This window comes from Mustela lutreola, chromosome 14 (genome assembly GCF_030435805.1).
Source record: "Mustela lutreola isolate mMusLut2 chromosome 14, mMusLut2.pri, whole genome shotgun sequence".
NCBI classification, from domain to species: Eukaryota; Metazoa; Chordata; class Mammalia; order Carnivora; family Mustelidae; genus Mustela; species Mustela lutreola.
In genome coordinates this window covers 73,094,675-73,117,237 of record NC_081303.1, presented here as the reverse complement: position 1 = coordinate 73,117,237, position 22,563 = coordinate 73,094,675, and the positions used below count along the sequence as shown (strand labels likewise).

The 22,563-nt window shown below is 52.1% G+C and overlaps 1 protein-coding gene across 3 annotated transcripts in view; it reads right to left on the bottom strand.

The window, feature by feature from the left end:
* Positions 1–12,972: 12,972 nt before the first annotated feature.
* FCRL5 (Fc receptor like 5) overlaps positions 12,973–22,563 on the bottom strand; it is a 32,715-nt gene continuing 23,124 nt past the window's right edge. For 2 of the 3 annotated variants that reach the window (XM_059145602.1, XM_059145603.1), the window contains exons 9-15: positions 22,226–22,504; positions 17,799–18,077; positions 17,253–17,369; positions 16,610–16,637; positions 15,600–15,682; positions 15,367–15,432; positions 12,973–14,137 (exon numbers count right to left, since the gene is read on the bottom strand). In XM_059145602.1, coding sequence (XP_059001585.1) covers positions 13,983–14,137; positions 15,367–15,432; positions 15,600–15,682; positions 16,610–16,637; positions 17,253–17,369; positions 17,799–18,077; positions 22,226–22,504 — 1,007 coding nt within the window. In that variant the 3' untranslated portion in view covers positions 12,973–13,982. The remainder of the gene's footprint in view (positions 14,138–15,366; positions 15,433–15,599; positions 15,683–16,609; positions 16,638–17,252; positions 17,370–17,798; positions 18,078–22,225; positions 22,505–22,563) is intronic. The other variant, XM_059145604.1, reaches the window with a different exon arrangement.

Genomic DNA, 22,563 nt, shown 5'->3' with positions numbered 1-22,563 from the left:
CTGATTTAAGAGAGTAAGAAAGTTTCATCATCTAAGATTCCACCTTAACAGGTTAGAAAAGTAGGTTAGAAAAACAGGTTAGAAAAGAGCAAAGTAGATCCAAAGTAAGCAGAATAAAGAAAATACAGAAAAGAACTGAAGTCAATGAAATACAAAGCAGAGAAAAACAGTGGAGGAAAAATCCACCACATCAAGTACTGATTCTTTAAAAATATGATAAAAAACATTAAACATCCAGCTAAACAATAAGGAAAAAATGGAGAGAGGACACAAATTATCAACATCAGAAGAGAGAGAACATTACTAAAGTTACAACACACATTAAAGTAACAATAAGGAAATATCACAAACAACTCTTATCAATAAATTTGATGATGTTGGTAATATAGACAAGTTCCTTGAAAGACACGAATTAGCAAAGCTTACAGAGGAGGAAATAGATCATTTGAGTAGCCCTATATCTGCTAAAGAAGTTAAGTCTATGGTTAAAAATCTTCACACAAAGAAATTTTAGGCCTATGTGGCTTCCTTGGTGAAGTCCACTCAAAACAAAAAGCAGAAATAACCACCAATTCTACAAAAGTGCCTTGAGAAAATAGATGAGAAAAACACTTTCTAACTCATTGTATCAGGCTAACATTATTTAGATACCAAACAAAGATAAAACAAGAAAATAAGGGAACTAACCAGTATTCCTCATGAACACAGACACAAACTTCCTTACCAAGATATCAGAAAATTGGCTTCTGCAATATATTAAATGAATACTGGATTCTGAGCATGTGGGATCATGCCGGGAAGGCAGGGTTGACTGAACCCTCAAAATCGTGTAGTGTAGCTCCCTGTATTACCTTTAATCATCTCAATAAGCCCGAAAAAGCATCTGACAAAACTCAACGCTATGAATTAAACTCCCAGGAAACTACGCCTAGAACATGACTTACTCAAACCAAGAAAGGACATCATAAGGGAGGATGCAGAGCCAGAGAAAATACTTGCAAAACATGGATCTGATGCATGGCTTCTATGGAGAACCTATGGAGAACTCTCCGAATAAGACACGGTAGGAGGACTAGACTCTCAAAAGTGAGCAAATGATGAGTGGACACTTCCGCTGAGGGGTGGACAAGTTACTTGAAATGTGGAAAATGCTTAGCATCAGGAATCACTGGGGAAACATGGATTAGGGTCACAGTGAGGTACAGCTGCACAGCCCTATGAGGGCCAGCACGGGAAGACTGGAACAGCCCCATGTGTTGATGAGCAGGTGCAGCCACCAGAATTCCCATGTGTTGCAGAAGGTTCTAGAAGTGGTGTGTGCATCCTGGGGACTGGTCGGGCAGTTTTGTATAATTTCTTAAAAATTTTTAAAAAGATTTTATTTATTTATCTGACAGACAAAGATCACAAGTAGGCAGAGAGGCAGGCAGAGAGAGAGGAAGGGAAGCAGGCTCCCCGCTGAGCAGAGAGTCTGAGGCAGGGCTCGATCCCAGGACCCCGGGATCATGACCTGAGCCAAAGGCAGAGGCTTTAACCCACTGAGCCACCCAGGCGCCCCTTGTATAATTTTAAATATCCACTGACTGTATGACCCAGCATCCCACTCTCAGCTGTGGATGTCACAGTCCCATTCCTGAAGAGATAAACGCCGAGGGTGCGACTGTATGAGACGAGACATGCCCAGGGAGGGAGATTCACCCCCCAGAGCTGCTCTTGCAGGCCCCGAGCACGGACGCCTCCTTAAATTCTGTCCCCAGTGCTCTCCTTGCCTCACCCTTGTCCCAGCCCCAAGCAAACGTGCCCACACAAGGACACGCATGTTCCTCATGTCTGCTTTCATAACGGCTCGGGTTGGGAACCGACCCAAACGTCTGTCTGTGGTGAATGGATAACCTCGCTGTGGTGCAGTGTTATTGAGCCACAAACACACCCAGAACCGTGGGGGGGGGTGGTCTCCGTGGCACTGCGCTCAGTGGAAGGAGTCAGACCGGGTCACTCCATTTACATAAATTTCTAGACAAGACTGGACTATAGTGTCAAAAAACAGACCCATGTTGCTCGAATCCAGGCGGAGGCAGAGGGAGGGAGATTGATTGAAAAAGGCACCCTTTTTGGAGTGATGGAAGTGTTCTCCATCTCGATTGTGATGGTGGCTGCCTCACGGTGCACATTCGAATAAATGTGTAAACATACACATCCTTCAAGGCAAACAGAACTTGTGAGTCCCTGAGACCGGCTTAGAAGCCCCGAGCTCCAGGATCATCAGACTGTGGTGGGGACTGACCCAGAAGTGAGCCATCCTCCGCTAAGTGGAAGGACCGGAACTCAACCAGCGATGAGCTGACAGCCGCTCACGGAGCATCCGTCTGTAGAGAGACCCATGGATTAAAGAAACAGAAGCACCCGTCCTTCATTACGAAGAGCAAATGGTCCCACCACTGAGCAGAGGACTCTGGAGGCCAATCCAGCTGTGCGGAGCTGCCAGAGGGAAGGGCAGGGGAAGGGCGCTGAGGCAGGGGAGCAGCGCTCATCTCTCATGGATGACTTTTTTATTGAGATGTGAAATACATACAGTAGAGGTCACCAATTTCAAGCATAAACAAGATCTTCTTGTGTTTCCCAGAGGAAAAAAAACAACTTTCCTACATCTCTTTATTAAAAATCCTCTCATTGAGGATTTTTACTTCTTGGGGACAGTCTGGTCTGCTGTTTGCCTTCAGATATTGAGTGAAACTGTGCCTCCCCTTTCAGTTGGGATCTTCCTTTTAGGACCATGTAGTGGGGTCAGATGTGGATGTCTGTGTGGCCACTCAGTTGTTGTAACAGGTGGGTTTAGATGGGAAATAGTACACGTTTACTCTCTGTGGATTTGCTCTGAATTTGCTAGGAACACCTGCATCTCAGGCTGGTAGCCTGGCCTTATGAGCTGGCTCTGTCCCACGGTGACAGCAGTGCCCCTTGGATATGTGTGTGTACGTTCATTTTTGCATGGTCCTGGGGTACTGGCACCATTGGTATTATCTCTAGGAGCAGAGCCTGGAGAAAACAATGTGCTGGCAAACACAGGTTTTTGCAAACCTTTCTGGGAGAATTGTTGGGTGAGGATGAAGAGCTTTGCAGAAGTTACACAATTTACTTCTTCATTTTTTTATCAGAGAAAAATCATAGCAGGGTATCTAAGCTTCCATAGGGCTAAGAGTTGTGTCATTTAGAATCAAGAATTCCCCACACTTGAGATGCTTATTGGTGTCTGGGCAGAGCACCAACCATGGCAGAGCAGTGGCAGGAATGTTGAAGCCACAGTGGGCTATTTGGGAATCATTATCAGCAGACGCCCAGCCACACCCTCACATGTCTTGTCATGTACAGTAGCACCACAGGAAGGAACTGGTTGCTCAGGTGAGCTGATGGGGCACCTTTCCTATGTTAACTTCAGAGGCTAGGGGACAGAGGTGCCCTCACAAAACCCCAGCTTCCTAGTTGCTGTCCAGCACTCGATGGTCTTCTGCAAAGGCCGCTTTGAGACCCTGCACCATGAGGCCCAGAGCTGAGGCTGCACAGTTGAGCTGAGCCCACTGGGAGGGGAACCCAGATGCTTGGCCTCACAGGTGACACCAGTTGCAGCGGGTCACGGTTCTGAGGTCAGCGGTCTCTAACGCAAAGGCTGGTGGAGGTATCTGTGGTGGGACCCTGAGACCACAAGGGCTGCCATGAGAGGGGCAAAGCAGTAGAACATCTAGGTCCAGGCCACACCTCAAGGGGGAGCAGACAGGTTGGAGGGACCTGGTAGTTCCTGCTCGCCAAGGTCTGACCAGAACACGAGGAAGGCATTAGCAGTACTTACATCGCTCTCTCTGGAGAACACCACGAAGCTAATCAGCGTTTTAGTGAATCTGTACCACGAGGGCACGTAAAGTGGGAGAGGAATGAACTGAGTTAGTGTGAGTGTACGTTCTCGGATATAGCGGGTCATCGCAGAATGAGTAGACGGTTTAAAATGTAACCAGTGGACCAGAAAACATGAATGCCCGTGAGTCCCATTAAATTCCGAATCACCGTCTTATTTCCAGCAGGGGAACATCACACACATGAAATTAACATTAGCTTGAATTGTGTTGTTCTGTTTCCAATTTTATACTTTAAACTTTTGTTGTTATTCGAGAAGCATAAGGCGTATGAATTTTGTATTTGCATACCTTTGAGTAATGTGGCAATAAAGTTAATATACTCAAAACTGAGTTCCTTGTGTACGGTGTAAGAGAATGGTAGAATTTCATTCTTCTGCATATAGCTGTCCAGTTTTCCAACAGCATTTATTGAAGAGACTGTCTTTTTTCTACTGTATATTTTTTCCTGTTTTGTCGAAGATTATTTGACCATAGAGTTGAGGGTCCATATCTGGGCTCTCTACTCTGTTCCACTGGTCTATGTGTCTGTTTTTATGCCAGTACCATGCTGTCTTAGTGACCACAGCTTTGTAGTAAAGCTTGAAATCAGGTAACATGATACCCCCAGTTTTGTTTTTGTTTTTCAACATTTCCTTAGCGATTCGGAGTCTCTTCTGATTCAATACAAATTTTAGGATTATTTGCTCCAGCTCTTTGAAAAATACCAGTGGAATTTTGATCAGAATGACATTAAAAGTATAGATTGCTCTAAGCAGTATAGACATTTTAACAATGCTTTTTCTTCTGATCCAAGAGCATGGAATGGTCTTCCATCTTTCTGTGTCTTCTTCAATTTCTTTCACGAGTGTCCCGTAGTTCCTCGAGTACGGATCCTTTACCTCTTTGGTTAGGTTTATTTCCAGGTATCTTATGGTTCTTGGTGCTATAGTAAATGGAATTGATTCTCTAATTTCCCTTTCTGTATTTTCATTGTTAGTGTATAAGAAAGCCACTGATTTCTGTACATTGACTTTGTATCCTGCCATGTTACTGAATTGCTGTATGATATCTAGTAGTTTTGGGGTGGAATCTTTTGGGTTTTCCATATAAAGTATCATGTCATTTGCGAAGAGAGAGAGTTTGACTTCTTCATTGCCAATGTGGATACCTTTTATTTCTCTTTGTTGTCTGATTGCTGTTGCTAGTACACAAAGATAAACTCAAAATGGATAAAAGACCTCAACCTGAGACAGGAATCCATCAGAATCCTAGAGGAGGACATAGGCAGTAACCTCTTCGATACCAGCCACAGCAACTTCTTTCAAAATATGTTTCCAAAGGCAAAAGAAAAAAAAGTGAAAATGAACTTTTGGGACTTCATCAAGATCAAAAGCTTCTGCACAGCAAAGGAAACAGTCAACAAAACAAAGAGGCAACCCATGGAATGAAGGAAGATATTTGCAAATGACATTACAGACAAAAGGTTGATATCCAGAATCTATAAAGAAGTCTTCAAACTCAACACACACAAAACAATCATATAAAGAAATGGGCAGAAGATATGAACAGACACTTCTCCAATGAAGACATACAAATGGCTATCAGACACTTGAAAAAATGTTCATCATCACTAGTCATCAGGGAGATTCAAATAAAACCACATTGAGATACCACCTTACACCAGTTAGAATGGCCAAAATTAGCAAGACAGGAAACAACATGTGTTGGAGAGGATGTGGAGAAAGGGGAACCCTTTTACACTGTTGGTGGGAATGCAAGCTGGTGCAGCCACCTTGGAAAACAGTGTGGAAATTCCTCAAGAAATTAAAAATAGAGCTTCCCTATGACCCTGAAATTGCACTCCTGGGTATTTACCCCAGAGATACAGATGTAATGAAAAGAAGGGCCATCTGTACCCCAATGTTTATAGCAGCAATGGCCATGGTCGCCAAACTATGGAAAGAACCAAGATGCCCTTCAACGGACGAATGGATAAGGAAGATGTGGTCCATATACACTATGGAGTATGATGCCTCCATCAGAAAAGACGAATACCCAACTTTTGTAGCAACATGGACGGGACTGGAGGAGATTATGCTGAGTGAAATAAGTCAAGCAGAGAGAGTCAATTATCATATGGTTTCACTTACTTGCGGAGCATAAGGAATAGCATGGAGGACAAGGGGAGTTAGAGAGGAGGAGGGAGTTGGGGGAAATTGGAAGAGGAGATGAACCATGAGAGACTATGGGCTCTGAAAAACAACCTGAGGGGTTTGAAAGGGCGGGGGGTGGGGTGGGGTGGGAGGTTGGGGGAGCCAGGTGGTGGGTATTGGAGAGGGCACGGATTGCATGGAGCACTGGGTGTGGTGCAAAAACAGTGAATACTGTTAACGCTGAAAAGAAAAGAAAAGGAAAAAAAAGCCCCCCAAACCCCCAAAACCCCAAACTGGAGTTCCTGGTGGGCGGGGGAGTTTAGAGAGCACCCAGGAGCCCGGCACCGCGGTCTGTGCCCACACCGTCAGCGACACCCAGTGGCAGAGGGTGGAACTGCAGCCCCACAGACCGGTTTCCCGAAACCTCCTCCTCCTGGATACAGTCAGCCCTCTTGGGATGGAGTGGGCAGTCCCTCGTCTCCCTGTGCCACACTGTGGCTCTCCAGCTGCCAGCAATTACACAGAGAGAAGTGCGCATCGTGTGCCTTTTAGGGGACGTTTCCAGGAAGGCACTGCTAAGGATTATAGGGGTCTCTCAATGCAGACAGCTAGTCTGGACTCTCTCGTCTGATGTTTTAGGTAATAAGCGCCCTGCCACCAGACGTGTTTAGGCAGCATCCGAGCAGATTCTCAGGGTGCCTGTGAGGCAGGGGCAGGGACGGGCCCAGGCTCCCAGCCGCCACAGAAGCTGGCCCTAGGGTGAACGGGACTTGGGGTCTCCCAGGGTAGGCAACGTCCAGTGATGTCAGGGGGCGAGAGCACTCCGGCTACACGTCCGGGAATTGTACTCACACTCTGGCAGCCTTCCTCATCTTCAGCCTGGGCACTGGCACTCCCACCCAGACGAGGTAAAGAAATGGGTGTGTGCCTTGCTTTAAAGGAACTCTAACCTGTTACAACCAGGTCTCCTTTCCACCATCATGACTGACAAAACAGGTGACTCCAAGAGGGGGTGCTGCCTCCTGAACTCTGTTCCCCTCTTGCCCCTAGCTGGAAGGAGACCATGCATATTCCCTCCGAAGGGCTCTGGACCCAGCTTCTCCATGGGGGGCACAGCGGGGGCAAGCTTGTCACCACATGGACGGTTGTCCTGAGGACCAGGGAGAGGCTGGGTGAGGAACACAGAGCCTCCCGCGTCCACCCTACCCAATGGCTCTCTCTCTGGGCTTTGACAGTGAGTCCCTGTTGCTCAGTCCTGTTACACCCGTCCTTCCCTGCGGAGTGTTCACAGATGGAGGGGAACATCCCAGGGGGGTAGACTGTGCACCTGCTGGGACAGCAGCCACCTCCCTGTATGCCGAGGCAGGCTGATGCCCCCACAGATGCTGATACATGACCCCAGGGCCCAGGCCATTCTCTTCCCAACTTTTTCTCTCATTCCCAAGGGCTCTTCTGCAATAATGTGTAGCTGGCAGGCCGGAGCAGCTCCGGTCTGGCTGTAGGGTCAGAAGGAATTCGTTCTCCATGGACTGAAGTGTCCCCAAATTCATTTGTCAGGCTGAGGCCACGTCTTGTCATTTGTCTTCAGGGTTTTGGGTTTGAGACGACTCACCGTATTACCTAGGTCGGCAGTCCTGCGAGAACAGCTTTTCGCAAAGAATAAAATGTAGAATACTCTACAAATACACCGTGAAAGTCTTCTGTCTCCACGTGGGCAGCCTGTGAGTCTTCAGAAACTGTGACGTACAGTATCAAAAGGGTGACGTTGCCTTTGGGGAAAAGGTCATTACCTTTCCCTGAGAGGCTCACCCACAACGGGCCCTGGAGGGTCCGAGCTGGTGTCCCCCCGCCCACCCCAGCAGTGCCCGGGGCTGTGGCGCTGGCCGTCTCCGAGCCCACGTGGCAGGATTTGATGATTAGGTGCTTTCGTTTCAGTGTTTGGTTTGTCTTTTGCAAGTGGCCTCTCTCCAAGACAGGCAGCGGTGGGAGGGTTGATGAGGGCCCGGGGTGACAGGTGCCTGTGAGGGGACACTGCCTGCGTCTGTCAGGGGCTCAGTGACCCAGAGCCAGGCTTTGAAATGGGCAGTTTCAACTGTTAGGTATTTGCTTGGAGTGCATTTTTGTCAAGCTGCCTCTCATTTAGCACTTGTTGTGAGAAAATTCTTGCTCTGGGCTCCGTTGTGTGCTTAGTGTTGCTGGCCCTTCTAGAAAACCTTGTTGGTGACCGAGCCTGCCTCTGGGACCCTGATGGCCTGCCTCACGCACTGGCCACGCAGCCGCCACGTGCATCCTGCTGGGGACCTTGTGAACCTTGCGCCTGTTGTGTGTCTGCGTCCTGGCGCTGGTGGCCAGTGCGATCCGTCCCCACCACACAGGGTTACTAGCTCTCAAGGGCCTTGTGTGAAGGACAGGAACTGGAGAGCCCTTTCCTTCTGAAGCTGGTGACCTCATGAGCATGGCCCCAGCCCCAGGGTGGACGGAGTCTGCAGAGTGTCTGGTGGTCCTGCCAGCCTTCCCCACACGGTCTGGCCTACTCTCCTCTCCTTAAAGGAAGCTTTCATGAGCCGCTTAAAGATGGGGTTCCTCCTCCCTGGACCCTGACCTTGGACCTAGCTCCCCTGTGCTTACCTATATTTGGGCCTCTTTCGGGATTTTACTGGGTTTTGATCAGGGGATACAGACAAGGGGCACGAAATCAGCAGGTGACAGAATTCGAGAACTTCAGGTGTAGCTGAGGTTACAAGCAGCTGAGAGTGTTCTCGAAAACCTCACAGACAGCCGGCCCTGGGGGAACTGCCTAAGGGACCGAGGGAGGACGGGGGGGGGGGGGGGCTGTGGCCAGGCCCTCGGTGTACTTGTCCACTGCTGGAGAGAGAGAGATCAGTGTGAAAGACAGGAATTACCACAACAAAGCACTATGCTGGGTTTAGGTGTTCATAAAAAATGCAGAAATCCCTTAGAATGATTGTTTTGTTGGAAGAGAACGCTGGACACCAGGATCTTTCCCGGCATGAGCAAGGAGTCCCGCAGCAGCACCCGCTGACGGCGGGAGAGGACCCGAGAAGCTGCCGTCCCCCGGGGAGAAGGCGGACGGCCCGCCCAGGCAGGGGTGGATCTGCTTTTCCTCCACCATGTTGTTCTACTGGGGCCTCAACCCATCGGCAATGCCACCTGCCCTGGGGAGGGGGATTGTTACACAGTCTCCTGACCCAGGCGCTGATTTCTTCTGGAAACGTCCTCACAGACACACCTGCGGTAACGTTTTACCAGCTGCTCGAGCCTCTGCTAGCCGACAGGTGAAGGGAACCCGCGGCTGCCAGCAGACTGCAGGACGGGCCTCTGGCTTCATCCCAAAAGACCTGGAGGAACTGACGAGGCCTTCTCCTGGGCCTCCGGGGTCATCGCCATTCGGCTCCCCGTGATTTTCTTAGCATTTCTTAACATACGACCTTACGATCTTGACATACGACCTTAACCGCAGACAATAAACCAGAAGAAATGTGGAGCAGTAGATCCCGGAGTATTACGTGTTTTGACCTCAAGTCTCGGGGTGTCCACACAGGTGCCCTGGGCGACCCTGGGGCAAGTCGGAGGGCTGGATCCCCCCATCTGTCTCCCATCACGGACACCACCCCTCCCCCGCCCAGCCTGGGACCAAAACTGCCTGAAGGGCAGGCTGTCAACTTTCTGGGACCAGAGTTCTTATCTGTCACTGGAGGCGTCCCCGTGTGTGTGGTGCAGGGCATGCACGGAGGCCCAGCCTGGACAGAAGGAGCTCTGGGGCTTCTGGGCTGCCACCAGGCGGGACAGCAATCAGGAGACGCCCACACCCTGTCCCCTTGGCTGGGCTGAGCTCTCAGCGGCCAGGACGGGCCCCCCATCATAGGGAGTGGCCACAGCAGCATGCTGGCCTGCCCCGCACCTGCCCTGTCCTCCCCGGGGTTTCCTAGCCTGGACACTCAGAACAACACGACCTGGCTTTGGCTGAGCCCTTGCGATGTGTGTGGCCCTTCCGCTGGAAGAGAGGGGAGACCTGCTTAGGTCACCACCGGGGCCGCGTGCGACTGTGGCCTCACGTCATCCCCAACAGGACGGGTGACAGACGCGCATGATGGTGGTGGAGCCACGACTTAAGGACTTCCGTCCCTGCGCCCAGCTCTGCTGTAAGCTTTCCTCCTGCGTCACTCACAGCATTACATGACGAGACCCCGCCTAGCACGGTCTACGCGTTACCCGAGGGGTCTCCACGCCGTACCGGGAAGAGAGGACGAGGAAACGAGCTGCCATGACGGGAGGTCACACAGCCATAAGACCGTGAAGAGCCTGGAAGCTGTGCGAAGGGACAGTGAGCGGTGACATGAGGGCCACTGCGCTGGACGGCACGGGGCCCAGGGCCGGAGCTAGGCTCTCTCCGGAAGTGCCTTCTGGACAGAGACTTGAACGCAGTGCAGGACGAGCCCTGCAAAGCTCCGCGGGAGGAGGACCGAGCAGGGGCACGGCAAGGGCGAGGGGTCCCCGTAAGCTTCACCGAGACGTGTGTATCTTTTTAGGGCGTCGTCTGAGTCCCGGCAAATACACGCGCTCATGTAACCGCCAGCGGCACAATCAAGACAGAACATTCCATCGTCGCCAAGAGCTCCCCAGTCCCCTTCGTGGGGAGCCCTCAGTCCCGCCCTCCTGACGCCCCAGCCCCAGCCGGCGAGCTGTCCCTGTGGGGGACACTGCGGTCACAGAGACCAGGAGCCCTGTCTCTCTCTTCAGCGCCGGGTGGGGGTCCGTTGTATGACCTTCGTCCATTGGATTGGTCCGTTTGCCGGTTTGGGGGTATCTGCGTTGTTTCCAGCTTTGGAGACGGTCCTCAAGCTGCTAAAAGCGCCCACGCACAGGTGTGGTGTAAATGGTGTTTTTCACTCTGCTGAGGTCAGAGCCCGGTGGGGGGGGGGGGGGGGCTTGCTGGCTGCTGTGGTCAGGGTGGGCGTAGCTTTACGGGAAACTGCCGAACTGAGAAACCATGGTTTCAATGTTTAGACCTTAGTCTTCACCGCAGCGGCTTGGGGGAGGGGCTGTCCTCACCCGACCCTGCAGGTGAGGGCACGAAGCTGCTCTCGGGTTAGGCAGCTGGCTGGGGGGCACGAGGCTGGGACCGGGCAGATCTCAGGAATCGGAGCTCCACGCCCTCGCCTGATGCGAAAGCTTCCCTGCCCGCCGGCCTCTGCTGGGTCCCAGGAGGCCTACCTCTGCTTCCCCGCCGCCACCTGCCTCAGACAGCCCGGCCCGGCCTTGGTGCCGCACCTGCCCATCGTGCGTTTTCTCCCGGGGTGATGCCGTGTGGGCTCTCCAGGGGGCGTGCTCACTCCCGTGCGGCCTGGGGCTGCCGTGTCCAGGAACGGCCTGCTTCTCTTGCTGCTGGCACCTGGCAAAGCTGCTGGTCTCCAGCAGTGGCCCCATGGGGCAGGAGCCCCCCTGTTACCCCCGCCCATCCGGCTCGCTCCTGGCTACTCTTCTCCCAGGCCTGGCACCAGCCCAGGGACACAGCAGTACGCAGTGGTCACTAGTGGTCAGCTTGGCCTTGAGTTTTCGCTGTGCAGCAGCAACCCCTCCGACAACCTCCACAGAGACACGTTCTCCTGCGAAGGACACGAGCTCATGTTTGAAGATCCAAGCAGTAGACCAGAGCAGACGGTGAACGGAAGGTTCCTTGTTCCTTGAGGTTTGCCCCTGCAATTAACAGTTCCTGCGCTTGGTCGTCGGGTTACCAGCTCACAAACCTAACTGTCAGGACGGCAGATGTCAATTCCTGATCGATGGACCTCAGAGAGTGTCCTATTAACTCCGCTGGAGGGAAGAGAGAATTTAGTGTTTTAGGACCTTCCTTTCTTCCTGACCCTCTACTTTTAGGTTTTTGACTTGTAAAATGAGAAGGTTTTTTCCAAGGGTTTGATTTATGCTTGAAAAGAGTGACTTGAATCCATTTCTCGATGTAGCATCTCAAGACAAAGTCTGTGGGGTCCCGACTTCAGGAAACAAGGAGATAGTGCGCACAGACGGGCTCGCCGCCTCTGATCCTTGTCAGGCTGGCGTGTTTATGGTATAAGCAGACTGAAGCCGCCGTTACTAAGTGTCCTGTGCTTTGGGTTAATTCTGAAAACGCACTGACCTAGCGTGAGGGCATCATGACGTCGCCAACGTTACCCGTGCAGAAGCAAGCTCTGGGATGGGGCGCCCACGGAAGGACATAAAAGGCCATGTAGGGAAACCCTGGGCGCTCGGACGACAGGGGTCCCTGGGGGGTGGATTCCTCCCTCCACTCGGTGATCTGCCCACCACCTTCGGGCACAGAGCCTGCGTCAGGTTTGAACCACGACTCCGTGAGGTGCCTGGTTTCTCCTGGGCTTCCTGGTTGCTGTCAAGTCTTTATTGTTGCTGCTCCTCAGAGATCGGAGGTCTCTACGGCGTCTTCTGGGACGAAGGCCAGCTCAGGGTCTTTGGGTTCCAACTCGTCTGTCATCCACATGACTTGTTCTCCGCACACAGTCTTCACAGAGGCCCTGCCTGTCTGCAGCCCGCCTCCTCACCTGCTGTGTGGTGGTCAGCTTGGGGTTTTTCTACTGTGCACCCAAGTCCTACATCCCCCCCCCCCCACCCAGTAGTCCACGGTTATGGCCACAGAGCTGTGCCTCCCGAACAGAACTTCATCATCTTGGGAGTCTCTGGGGCACGCGGCGGCTGGCACGCTAGCGGGAGCCCTGAAAGACGGCCGGCGTGGCCTGGAGTGGGCTCTGACGTGGTCACACTTCTGACCCATGTCGGCGTGTGCAGGGACCAAATCTCCCGGCCCCGGAGTGCTCCCAGGCGGCTGTGCGGAGGGAGAATCCTGGAACAACCTCCCCCCCGCCGACACACACACATAGAAATATGCACGAACACACACACACGTTTAAAAACTTTTACTGAATCACTTCAAGGTATTTCAAATATTTTCAAAAATATTCTTAAAGTAATACCAGATTATTATTCAATGGTATCGATACTATATAGTTCACATTCTATTTTCCCTGTCTCCAAAGTTTCTCCTGTGTCTTCCTCTTGACCTGGAATCTGATCACGGCTCCCAGCAAGCTGTCCCGCCTCTGTTGTCTCCGGCCCTGCCTGCCTTTCTCTGTCCTCATGACCTTTGGAGCTGGCTCTGTCACAACAGTCCACACTTGGAGTGCGCGTCTCTTCCCGGTGACAGCTGAGAGGATGTCCCTGTGCCCACACCAGGGGGCACATGGGAAGGGGCTGTGAACCCACTGGCTCGGGCAGGGGTGTCGGACCCTGTGCAGGGAGGAGCTGTCCTGGCGTCAGGGGCTGACCTTGCTGTCTGAGGCAGCTGGGGGCACGGAGGACAGCCCCATGGTGAGGAGGTCTGCAGCCCGCCTGTGCCTGTTCCCAGGGTCCCATGCTGTCCCACTTGGCCAAGTGCTGTGGTAGCCCTGCCAGGCTGATGACCATTGAGGAAAGCCACTGTGAGGGGCAGGTACCTGGGGGCGGGTAGGTGTCCGCAGAGGGGGTAGGTGACCGTGGGGATGACAGGTGTCCACAGAGGGCAGGTGTCTGCGGGGGCAGGGTTTGCAGGGAGGACAGGTGTCTGCAGACGAGGTCGAGGAGCAGGTCCCACTGAGGAGAGCTCAGGGTGTATGTGGGAGTGGGACTCAGAACAGGATCTGTGGCTGAAGCCCACTGAGGAAACCAGGGGACAAGATGGCCCTGAGTGGAAGCCACTGTGCAAAAACCCGTGAGCTCTGGGCTGTCACTTGGGAAACAGCGACGTCCTGTGGGGCCCATGCTCCAGCCACACTGACAGCAGAGGCCGCAGGACGGGGCCTGGAGCCGTTCAGACCTTCCTACTTGCACATTCGCACCCCAGGATGGCTTGGGGTGCAGGGAAGGGTGTGTGGACTCAGCTTCGAGGAGCTGTGGAGACTGGGGGCGATGCCACCTTCACCTGGGAGTAGATGACCGAGGAGGGCCGGGGTCTGGAAGGCTGCTGGCTGGTGGCCGGGCCATGCGAGGGCAGGTAGGTCCGGAGGAGCCTGAATGCAGAGTTTGAAGCCGCTGTGGGAAGAAAAGCAGCACTCAGCTGGCCAAGATGGCCCAGCCCTCTGGCCCGGCCCCATGCCCCCAACGTCCCCGACCCAGCCTGAGTCCCCTCCCCGCCCAGACGGCAGCATCCCTGTACCGCCAGGGCCCGTCCTGAGACCCCGGCCTCCAGCAGAGCCCAGCCTCTCCTCGTCTCCCGAGAGCACGGGAGTACGGTGCTAATGCTTGGAGTACGGTGGGAGAAATGACACCAGCCCCCCTGGGGTTAGTGTGAATTGGTGAGTGTGTGTGTGCGTGTGTGTATTTTCCAGTGTCCGTCTCGCGTGCCAGGTACGGTCCCGCCCGCTGTGAATGGACACAGAAGCCCACGGAGCGTATTTATTTACAGCACCTGGACCTGTACTGGGCACATAGGACCTTAACACATGTCGGTGGGAAGCTAGGTGCTGTGATTGCTTTTACACACTGTCCTGATGGAATGGACCGGGACCCCAGCAGTGAGTCATCCTCGAGCGGCCGGGACTGCATCTCCACGTCTGCTCTCTCAACCCCGTGGGTTAGGGTGGGAGGCAGAGCCTGGCCCCGAGATGTCCGTGTCCCAGTCCCTGGAACCCGCGACTGGGTGACTTCACAGGGGACTTTGCAGACGCAATTAAGGTAAGCACTTTGCAATGACAGATTATCCTGGGTTCTCCAGGTTGAGATTTCGGGAAGAACTTTCCCAGCTGTGCTCAGAGGGAGACCGATTTGGACAAATGATCAGAGGGACACAGCACAGCACCTCCCACTTCGAAGACAGAGGAAGGGGCCCTGAGCTGGGGGGAGGGCTGTCCTTAAGAAGGTGGAAAGGGCAAGAAAGTGCTTCTGCCCCCGGAGCCTCCAGAAAGGAGGGCAGCCAGGGCAGACCCTCAATGTGAGCCCGGGGGGGCCCGGGGGGCCCGGGGCTCCAGCACGGTAAGATAATGTATCGGTGACATTCGTCATGGCAGCAACAGAAAACTGACGGAGGGAGCACGGGAATGCTAGCCCGTGTTCTATGACAGGAGGGAAGGCCACAGCCTAACAAGGCAGGTGTCTCCTGAGGCCGTGGGTGGGGGATGGAGAGCGTGGCCTGTACGGTGGGGCCAGGGACCCCAGCAGGGCAGGCAGGTAGCAACCCCGCATGAGGGCGGCTCTGTGCTCCTTTGGCCCAGAGCTGCAGAAGCTGCATGCTGCACCTTTGAGTCAAGAGTCGCGGGTCTTACCTGCATGTCTGTTCCCCTCCTGAATCCGCACTTCCGAGTACATCACGTCTCCTGCTTTAGGGTTGACTGAGAGAGAAGGCGCAGTTTGAGAGAGCGACAAGGGCCTGGCCTCTTGTCCGAGCTAGTCCCCAGCCAGAGCTTGTCCTCCGCACAGCCCCGTGGTCCCTGCCTGCCTCACCCCTGCCTGGACCAACCCTGGGGTCCCTGCTCAGGTGGGCGTCATTGGTCCTCACCGTTGCTGTCCACTGGCTGCAGCTCCAGCCAGCCTGGAACATTGTAGTAGGTGGGCTCTTGGGAGTCGGAGTCTGAAGGGCTCCTGCGAGACAGAAACAGCCACGTCTCCCAGCAGCCCTGACGAAGCAGCTGTGGCCACCACTTCCTGCTGCCAGGTCTCTCTACCACCGGGTGGCCGCCAAGCCCGGACGCAGAACCGACCCCACATCCGAGGATCTGCTGTTAGGAGCGATCACGCTATAGATCACGACATCTGCAGACTTCATGGGCACCGGGTACATAGCAGGCACTGTGCTAATGTTTATACAAATATGAAGCTGATTCTGTCATTATCCTCTTTTATAGATGGAGAACGGGAGGGTTCTGAGAGGCGAAGTGACTTGCCCAAGACCACGCGACCACGAAGGACAAAAGCCAGGATTCCAACTCTTAGAGAGACCAGGATCTCAGAGAAATCGGTCATGATCAGGCCCAGAGGAGCTATGCGTGGTTTGGGTGCTGGGGCCATGGGCTTGCCCAGAGATGGACTGTGAGCCATGGCAGGGCTCCCAAGGTTAGCCTCTGAGATCCAAGATGGCAGCCCCTTCTTCATAGGCAGTGCCTCTGGGTGGCCGGTCATGTGACTCCATCTCTTAGGATGTCCCCGGAGCAGCTATTAGGTTGGTCATGGCCAGAGCTTTGCAGGCTGACCAAGCTGAGACTCGCTTAGGACACAGATGGATTCAGTCTTGTAGTGGTCACTCAGACCACCAAGGCAACAGGGGTAGAGAAGTACGTCACTAAATTTTATTTAGTACCTCTTGATGCAAGAAGGTGTATGTGGCTAAGGTGGTGGTGAGACCGTCCTGGCAATTGCTTTAACATATATGCCCAGGGAAACAGTAACATGAAGGTCATACAACCTACCTATCACACAACATGTCGCACAACCCAGCAGTGACCAGACCTGGTTCATTTTTATCCCCTGTGGGCATCTTATTAACCACACACAACACAGTCTGGGACATACCTGGCGGGGTCAGAGGTCAGCCTTCCTCCTGCAAAGGAAAACAGAGGGTCACTGGGGCCAGGAGAAGGGGGCCTTTCCAAGGGACACAGGTGCTCGGAGGGTCACGAGAACCTGTCGCGGGTCAGCGGGACTGGGAGGACCCGGCTCTGCTATGCCCAAGGGAGGTGGCAGATGGGGCAAGGTGGCTGGCCCTGGCTCGCGGTGGGGCACAGGTACACCCCGGAAGAGGATTTGTCGAGAGTAATGCTGCATAGCTGCAGGCGGGAAACAGGTCTGAGCAGCTGCGGAAATACTGCCCATGAAACAACCAGCAAGTCATCAGGTCCCACTGGGTTTCTGTTCTCACTCCCATTTCTCGGTCTTTCTCCTCTTCCTCCCATTCCCTTGGGGCTTGTAAGGGTGCAGAGGGAGACATGCTGAGGTTTGTGATGTGGATAAAGTCTGTCTCACGGAGGCATCTTCTGTGCACTGGGGCTGTTTGGGCAACTCTGTAAAGACGAATTCTGGGGAGGTGGGCGGGAAAGGTGGGCACTGGGACTGTGCAGGGGGAGGAGGTGCTGAGAGCTCAGGGGTGCTTACGAAAGCAGCAGGAGCCTGAGGGGAGGGGGCGGGGAGGGCAGGGACTCAAGCGAAGCTAACCCACCTGCTCTCCTGGGCAGTCGGCAGTACAACAGCAGAGCCATGACCACGAGGCCCGCCACGCTGAGCAGGCCCCCGGCCACGCCTGTGGCAACAGGGCCACTTCTGCTCCCTGTCAGCCCTGGAGGGGAGACCCCGTGTGTGAGCTGGAGGGAGAGGCTCGTGGTCTCGCACTGCTCTGACCCCTGGAGCTGATGCCGGGGCCTGGGAGGGAGGAAGAATCCAGGCACCAGGACTGGGAGGCTAGACAGCCTCCGGGGAAATGGCTCTGCTCCCGGGGACGGGGCTCATGTCTGCGGCTGAGGCCGGGCTGGAGGGCCGGGCTGGGCGGGGCCCAGCGGTGAGCATCACATCAGGGATCCTCCTTGGCCTCTGCTCCCACTCAAGCACTGTCCCTTCAGAAACGCGTCAGAAGAGGACCACATGGAGAACTCAGCTTTGTGTCCCTGTCCCTGAGAAACCGTGCCCAGCTCACGCATGATGAGGATTATCAGAACATCCTTGGAGGAGACAGCTGTCCACATCTGCGACCTGGGCACAGGAAACCTACCTGTGACGCTGAGGGTCACCGCCTCGCTGCGCTGGGCCCCCAGGCCATTGTCGGCCTCACAGGAGTAGTTTCCAGAACGTTCTGCGGTCAGAGATAGGTTGAAGGACACTCCTCCTCCAGAGGGGGCCGAGCTGCTCCCCAGGATGATGTCCTCGTGGTAAAACCGGTACAGGATCGGGGGAGAGCCGCTCTGGGCCTCACAGCGAAGCTCCACCATGTCTCCCACCATGGCCCGGGTCCCGGGGGCCCTGAGGGTGAGGACGGGGCGGGACGCTGGGACTGAGGGAGACAAAAGTGAATATATAAGTTCCTATTTCTAACATATTCGTAAACGAGCAGAAATCATAACAAGTGGCAGAGCGCAGACTTCAACCTTGGATTCAATCTCTTAGACGGAAACTCCTATGACAGACAAAACTAATGACCTTCATCCACAGACGCACAAAAATACCCAAAAATACCCAGCAGAGAAGTGCGGAAAGGTGTGAATTGCTGAAAACATCAAGTAGTCAATAGATAGATGAAGCGATGATTGTTTCTATTCCTAATTAAATATATACAATAAACACACCCACCAGAAGGGCAAAGCCTGAAGAGACAGATAATACTCTTGGGCCTGTGGACAAACAGACCTCACCACGCTCTGGAGGGACTGTGGATTTGAGACACTTTCTCGCATGGCAATAATTGCCTGATTTAGAATGCACATCACATTTGACCCCACAAATCTACCTGTAAGACTGCTTCCTTTAGGGATACTGACGTGAGTTAGGCAAAAGCATTTGTGCAAGGATTTCGGCGGACGAATTCTTATAATAGCTAAAAACTAGAGACAACCTTGTTGAGTGACTAATGAAATACAAGAGACATCCAAGATGTATTTTTTTATGTGAAAATGCAAGTTGTAGAATTACATATAACCTGATTCTACCTCTGTGAAAAAAGGTTATATCTCTATGTTTATAATATATTTGAATATTTCTAGAAAAATACCCACGACTTCAGCAACTTGGGGGTGGATATTTGGGGTTTTCTACATAGACTGTCATGTCATTTGCGGAGAGTGGAAGTTTGGCTTCTTCTTTGCCAGTCTGGATGCCTTTTATTTCTTCGAATTGTCTGACTGGTGAGGCTAGGACTTCGAGAAGGTATTATGCTAAAAGAAGTAAGTCAGTCAGAGAAAAACAAATACCATACAATTTCACTCCTATGTGGAATTTAAGAAACAAAATAGTGAACATGGGGGAAGGGAAGAAGAAATAAGATGAAAACAGAAAGGGAGACAAACCGCGAGAGACTCTTAACTCTAGGGAACAAGGGGGTTGCTGGGGTAGAGGGAGGTGTTGGGGGATGGGGCAACTGGGCGTTAAAGGGCCATATGATGTTGTATGCGACCGGTGAATCGCTAAACTCTGTCTCTGAAACTAATACTACATATGTTAACTAAATTAAATTTAAGTAAAATATTAAAAAAAAAAGAAAATATCCATGAGACTCTCTTCTTCCCCATGAAATTATTAACAGTGGTTTTATCTTGGAAGTATGTGGACGTGAAGGTGTGTTTGTTCCTGCAGGGAGGTTGAGACCTTCACTTTTCATATTGTCCCTTTTGTGCCATTCATTTACTCATCATGAAGATTTATGTCTTCCTTCAGAATAATTGCTAAAAACTCGAAAGTTGAATACCCACCATTTGCATTAACATGTTTGGAACTGGAAGGAATTATGCTGAATGAAGTAAGTCAAGCCGCGAAAGACACGTACCATGTGGTTTCACTCATACGTGGAACGTAAGAAATAGCAGATAGGATGACGGGGAAGGGAGGGAAATCCGAAGGGGGAGAATTCAGAGAGGGAGACAAACCAGGAGAGACTCTGGACTGTGGGACCCAAACTGAGGGTTTCAGAGGGGAGGGGGATGGGGTAGCCAGGTGATGGATATTAAGGTGGGCATGGGTTGTAATGAGCACTGGGTCTTATAAACAACTAATGAATCACTGAATCATCAGAAACTAATGAGGTACTATATGCTGGCTAACTGAATGTAATACAAAAATAAAATACAATAAAAACTCAAAAGTTGTGTGAAAATATAGCCATAAAGGAATGTCACAATGCAGACTCAGGTGAAGACCTGGGTAGACCCATCCTTCAACATGGCTTTCCTATTGCCAGCTACATGTAAACTGGCTATTTTCTACCTCTAAACCTCTCTTTCCTCTCCTGCAAATTGGGGATAAAAGTGATTTCACTGGTTTATCTTTAAGATGAAATGAGATATTACATGCTAAATACTAAGCACAGGGCCTAGTACAAGTAAGGACTCAGAGATGATGATGATGGTGGTGATGGTGATGATGAAGGTGATGGTGGTGATGGTGGTGGTTATGGTGTTGGCGGTGGTGATGATGGTGATGGTGGTGGTGGTGCTGGTGATGGTGTTGATGGTGATCATGAAGGTGATGGTGGTGATGGTAGTGTTATAGTGATGACTACGGTGCTGGCGGTGGTGGTGGTGGTGTTGATGGTGGTGTTGATGGTGATGGTGATGATGGTGGTGGTGGTGTTGATGATGGTGATGGTGATGATGATGGTGATGATGATGGTGGTGGTGGTGGGGGTTGTGATGATGTTGGTGATGATGATGGTGATGGTGGTTGGTTATGGTGGTGGCTATGGTGCTGGTGGTGGTGATGGTGGTGTTGGCGGTGGTGATGATGGTGATGGTGGTGGTGGTGCTGGTGATGGTGTTGATGGTGATCATGAAGGTGATGGTGGTGATGGTAGTGTTATAGTGATGACTACGGTGCTGGCGGTGGTGGTGGTGGTGTTGATGGTGGTGTTGATGGTGATGGTGATGATGGTGGTGGTGGTGTTGATGATGGTGATGGTGATGATGATGGTGATGATGATGGTGGTGGTGGTGGGGGTTGTGATGATGTTGGTGATGATGATGGTGATGGTGGTTGGTTATGGTGGTGGCTATGGTGCTGGTGGTGGTGATGGTGGTGATGGCGGTGGTGATGATGGTGATGGCGGTGGTGATGATGGTGATGACCAGAACACTCATCTCAACTGCCCTTTGCATACTTTTGCTATACCCCAGTTCTCCCTAAAAGGAGTCTGGAGGTTGGAACAGCCAGTAGGGGCCATCACAACAGGTTCAGAGCTCACAAGTAGCAGATTTCCTTTGGATATAATACTTAATGTCAAAAGGTCAGAGGGCAGTGTAAAGAATGGAGGGATTTGGTGGAGGGCTGGCCGATTCCATCCAGGCCATCTAACTTTCACTGCTCTGTGCGGGTTTCTTGTGTCCCCATTGCTTTAAGAATCATTTTGTAAACAGGACTGGCTTTGTCTCCCGAAGGGCTATGCACAGACTTAATGTTAATACAGAGTTTCTAATATGGAAGTTTGAGGCATGTTTATATTTATGGTAATAAAAGAAGCATAAGAGTAGAGGCTTGTGAGGGTCAAAGAGAGAAAAACCTTTCTGACAGAGGCATAATATTCCATAGTGTATATGGAGCACATCTTCCTTATCCATTCGTCTGTTGAAGGGCATCTTGGTTCTTTCCACAGTTTGGAGACTGTGGCTGTTACTGCTATAAACACTGGGGTACAGATGGCCCTTCTTTTCACTACATCTGTATCTTTGGGGTAAATACCCAGTAGTGCAATTGCAGGGTCATAGGGAAGCTCTATTTTTAATTTCTTGAGGAATTTCCACATTGTCACCAACTTTTCTATCAACACGGATGGGACTGGAAGAGATTATGCTGAGTGAAATAAGTCAAGCAGAGAGAGTCAATTATCATATGGTTTCACTTATTTGTGGAGCATAACAAATAGCATGGAGGACAAGGGGAGATGGAGAGGAGAAGGGAGTTGAGGGAAATTGGAAGGGGAGGTGAACCATGAGAGACTATGGACTCTGAAAAACAATCTGAGGGTTTTGAAGCGGCGGGGGGTGGGAGGTTGGGGGGACCAGGTGGTGGGTATTAGGGAGGGCACAGATTGCATGGAGCACTGGGTGTGGTGCAAAAACTATGAATATTGTTACGTTGAAAAGAAATAAAAAATAGAGAGAGAGAGAGAGAGAGAGAAACCCAGACAAGGGATGGCTAAATTTTTTTTTGGAGTAGAGAGACATATTTTCAAAGTTTAGTAATTTCTCTTTCACAAGCATAACTACAGATCAGTCTAGAGTTTATGGCCTAAAAAGACTTTGGATGTCTAGTGAGGTGTTTGGATCCCATACAGGAAGAGGGACCTGGGCTTGAAGATGGGGCAAGATTCCTGCCGGCAGGAATTCCCCGGGGTTGGGCTATCTCACCAACAGTGGGGGTGTCAGAACTCCCCTCTGGCTGCTGGGGAGAGAAGGCGTGCCACGCTTGGTGATGCTACTGTGGGCGGGACCAACCTACCTGTGACGCTGAGTGGCACTGTCTTGCTACGCTGGGCCCCCAGGCCATTGTCGGCCTCACAAGAGTAGTTTCCAGAAAGTTCTGCGGTCAGAGAGAGGTTGAAGGATGCTCCTCCTCCAGAGGGGGCCGAGTTGCTCCCCAGGGTGACGTCCTCATGGTAAAACTGGTACCGGATCGGAGGAGAGCCACTCTGGGCCTCACAGCGAAGCTCTACTACATCCCCCACCACGGCCTGGGCCCTGGGCACCCTGAGGGTGAGGACGGGGTGGGACACTGGGACTGAGGGAGGAAAAATAGTTAATCATCAGTTTCTACTGTTGAAGTATGTTCCTCCAGAG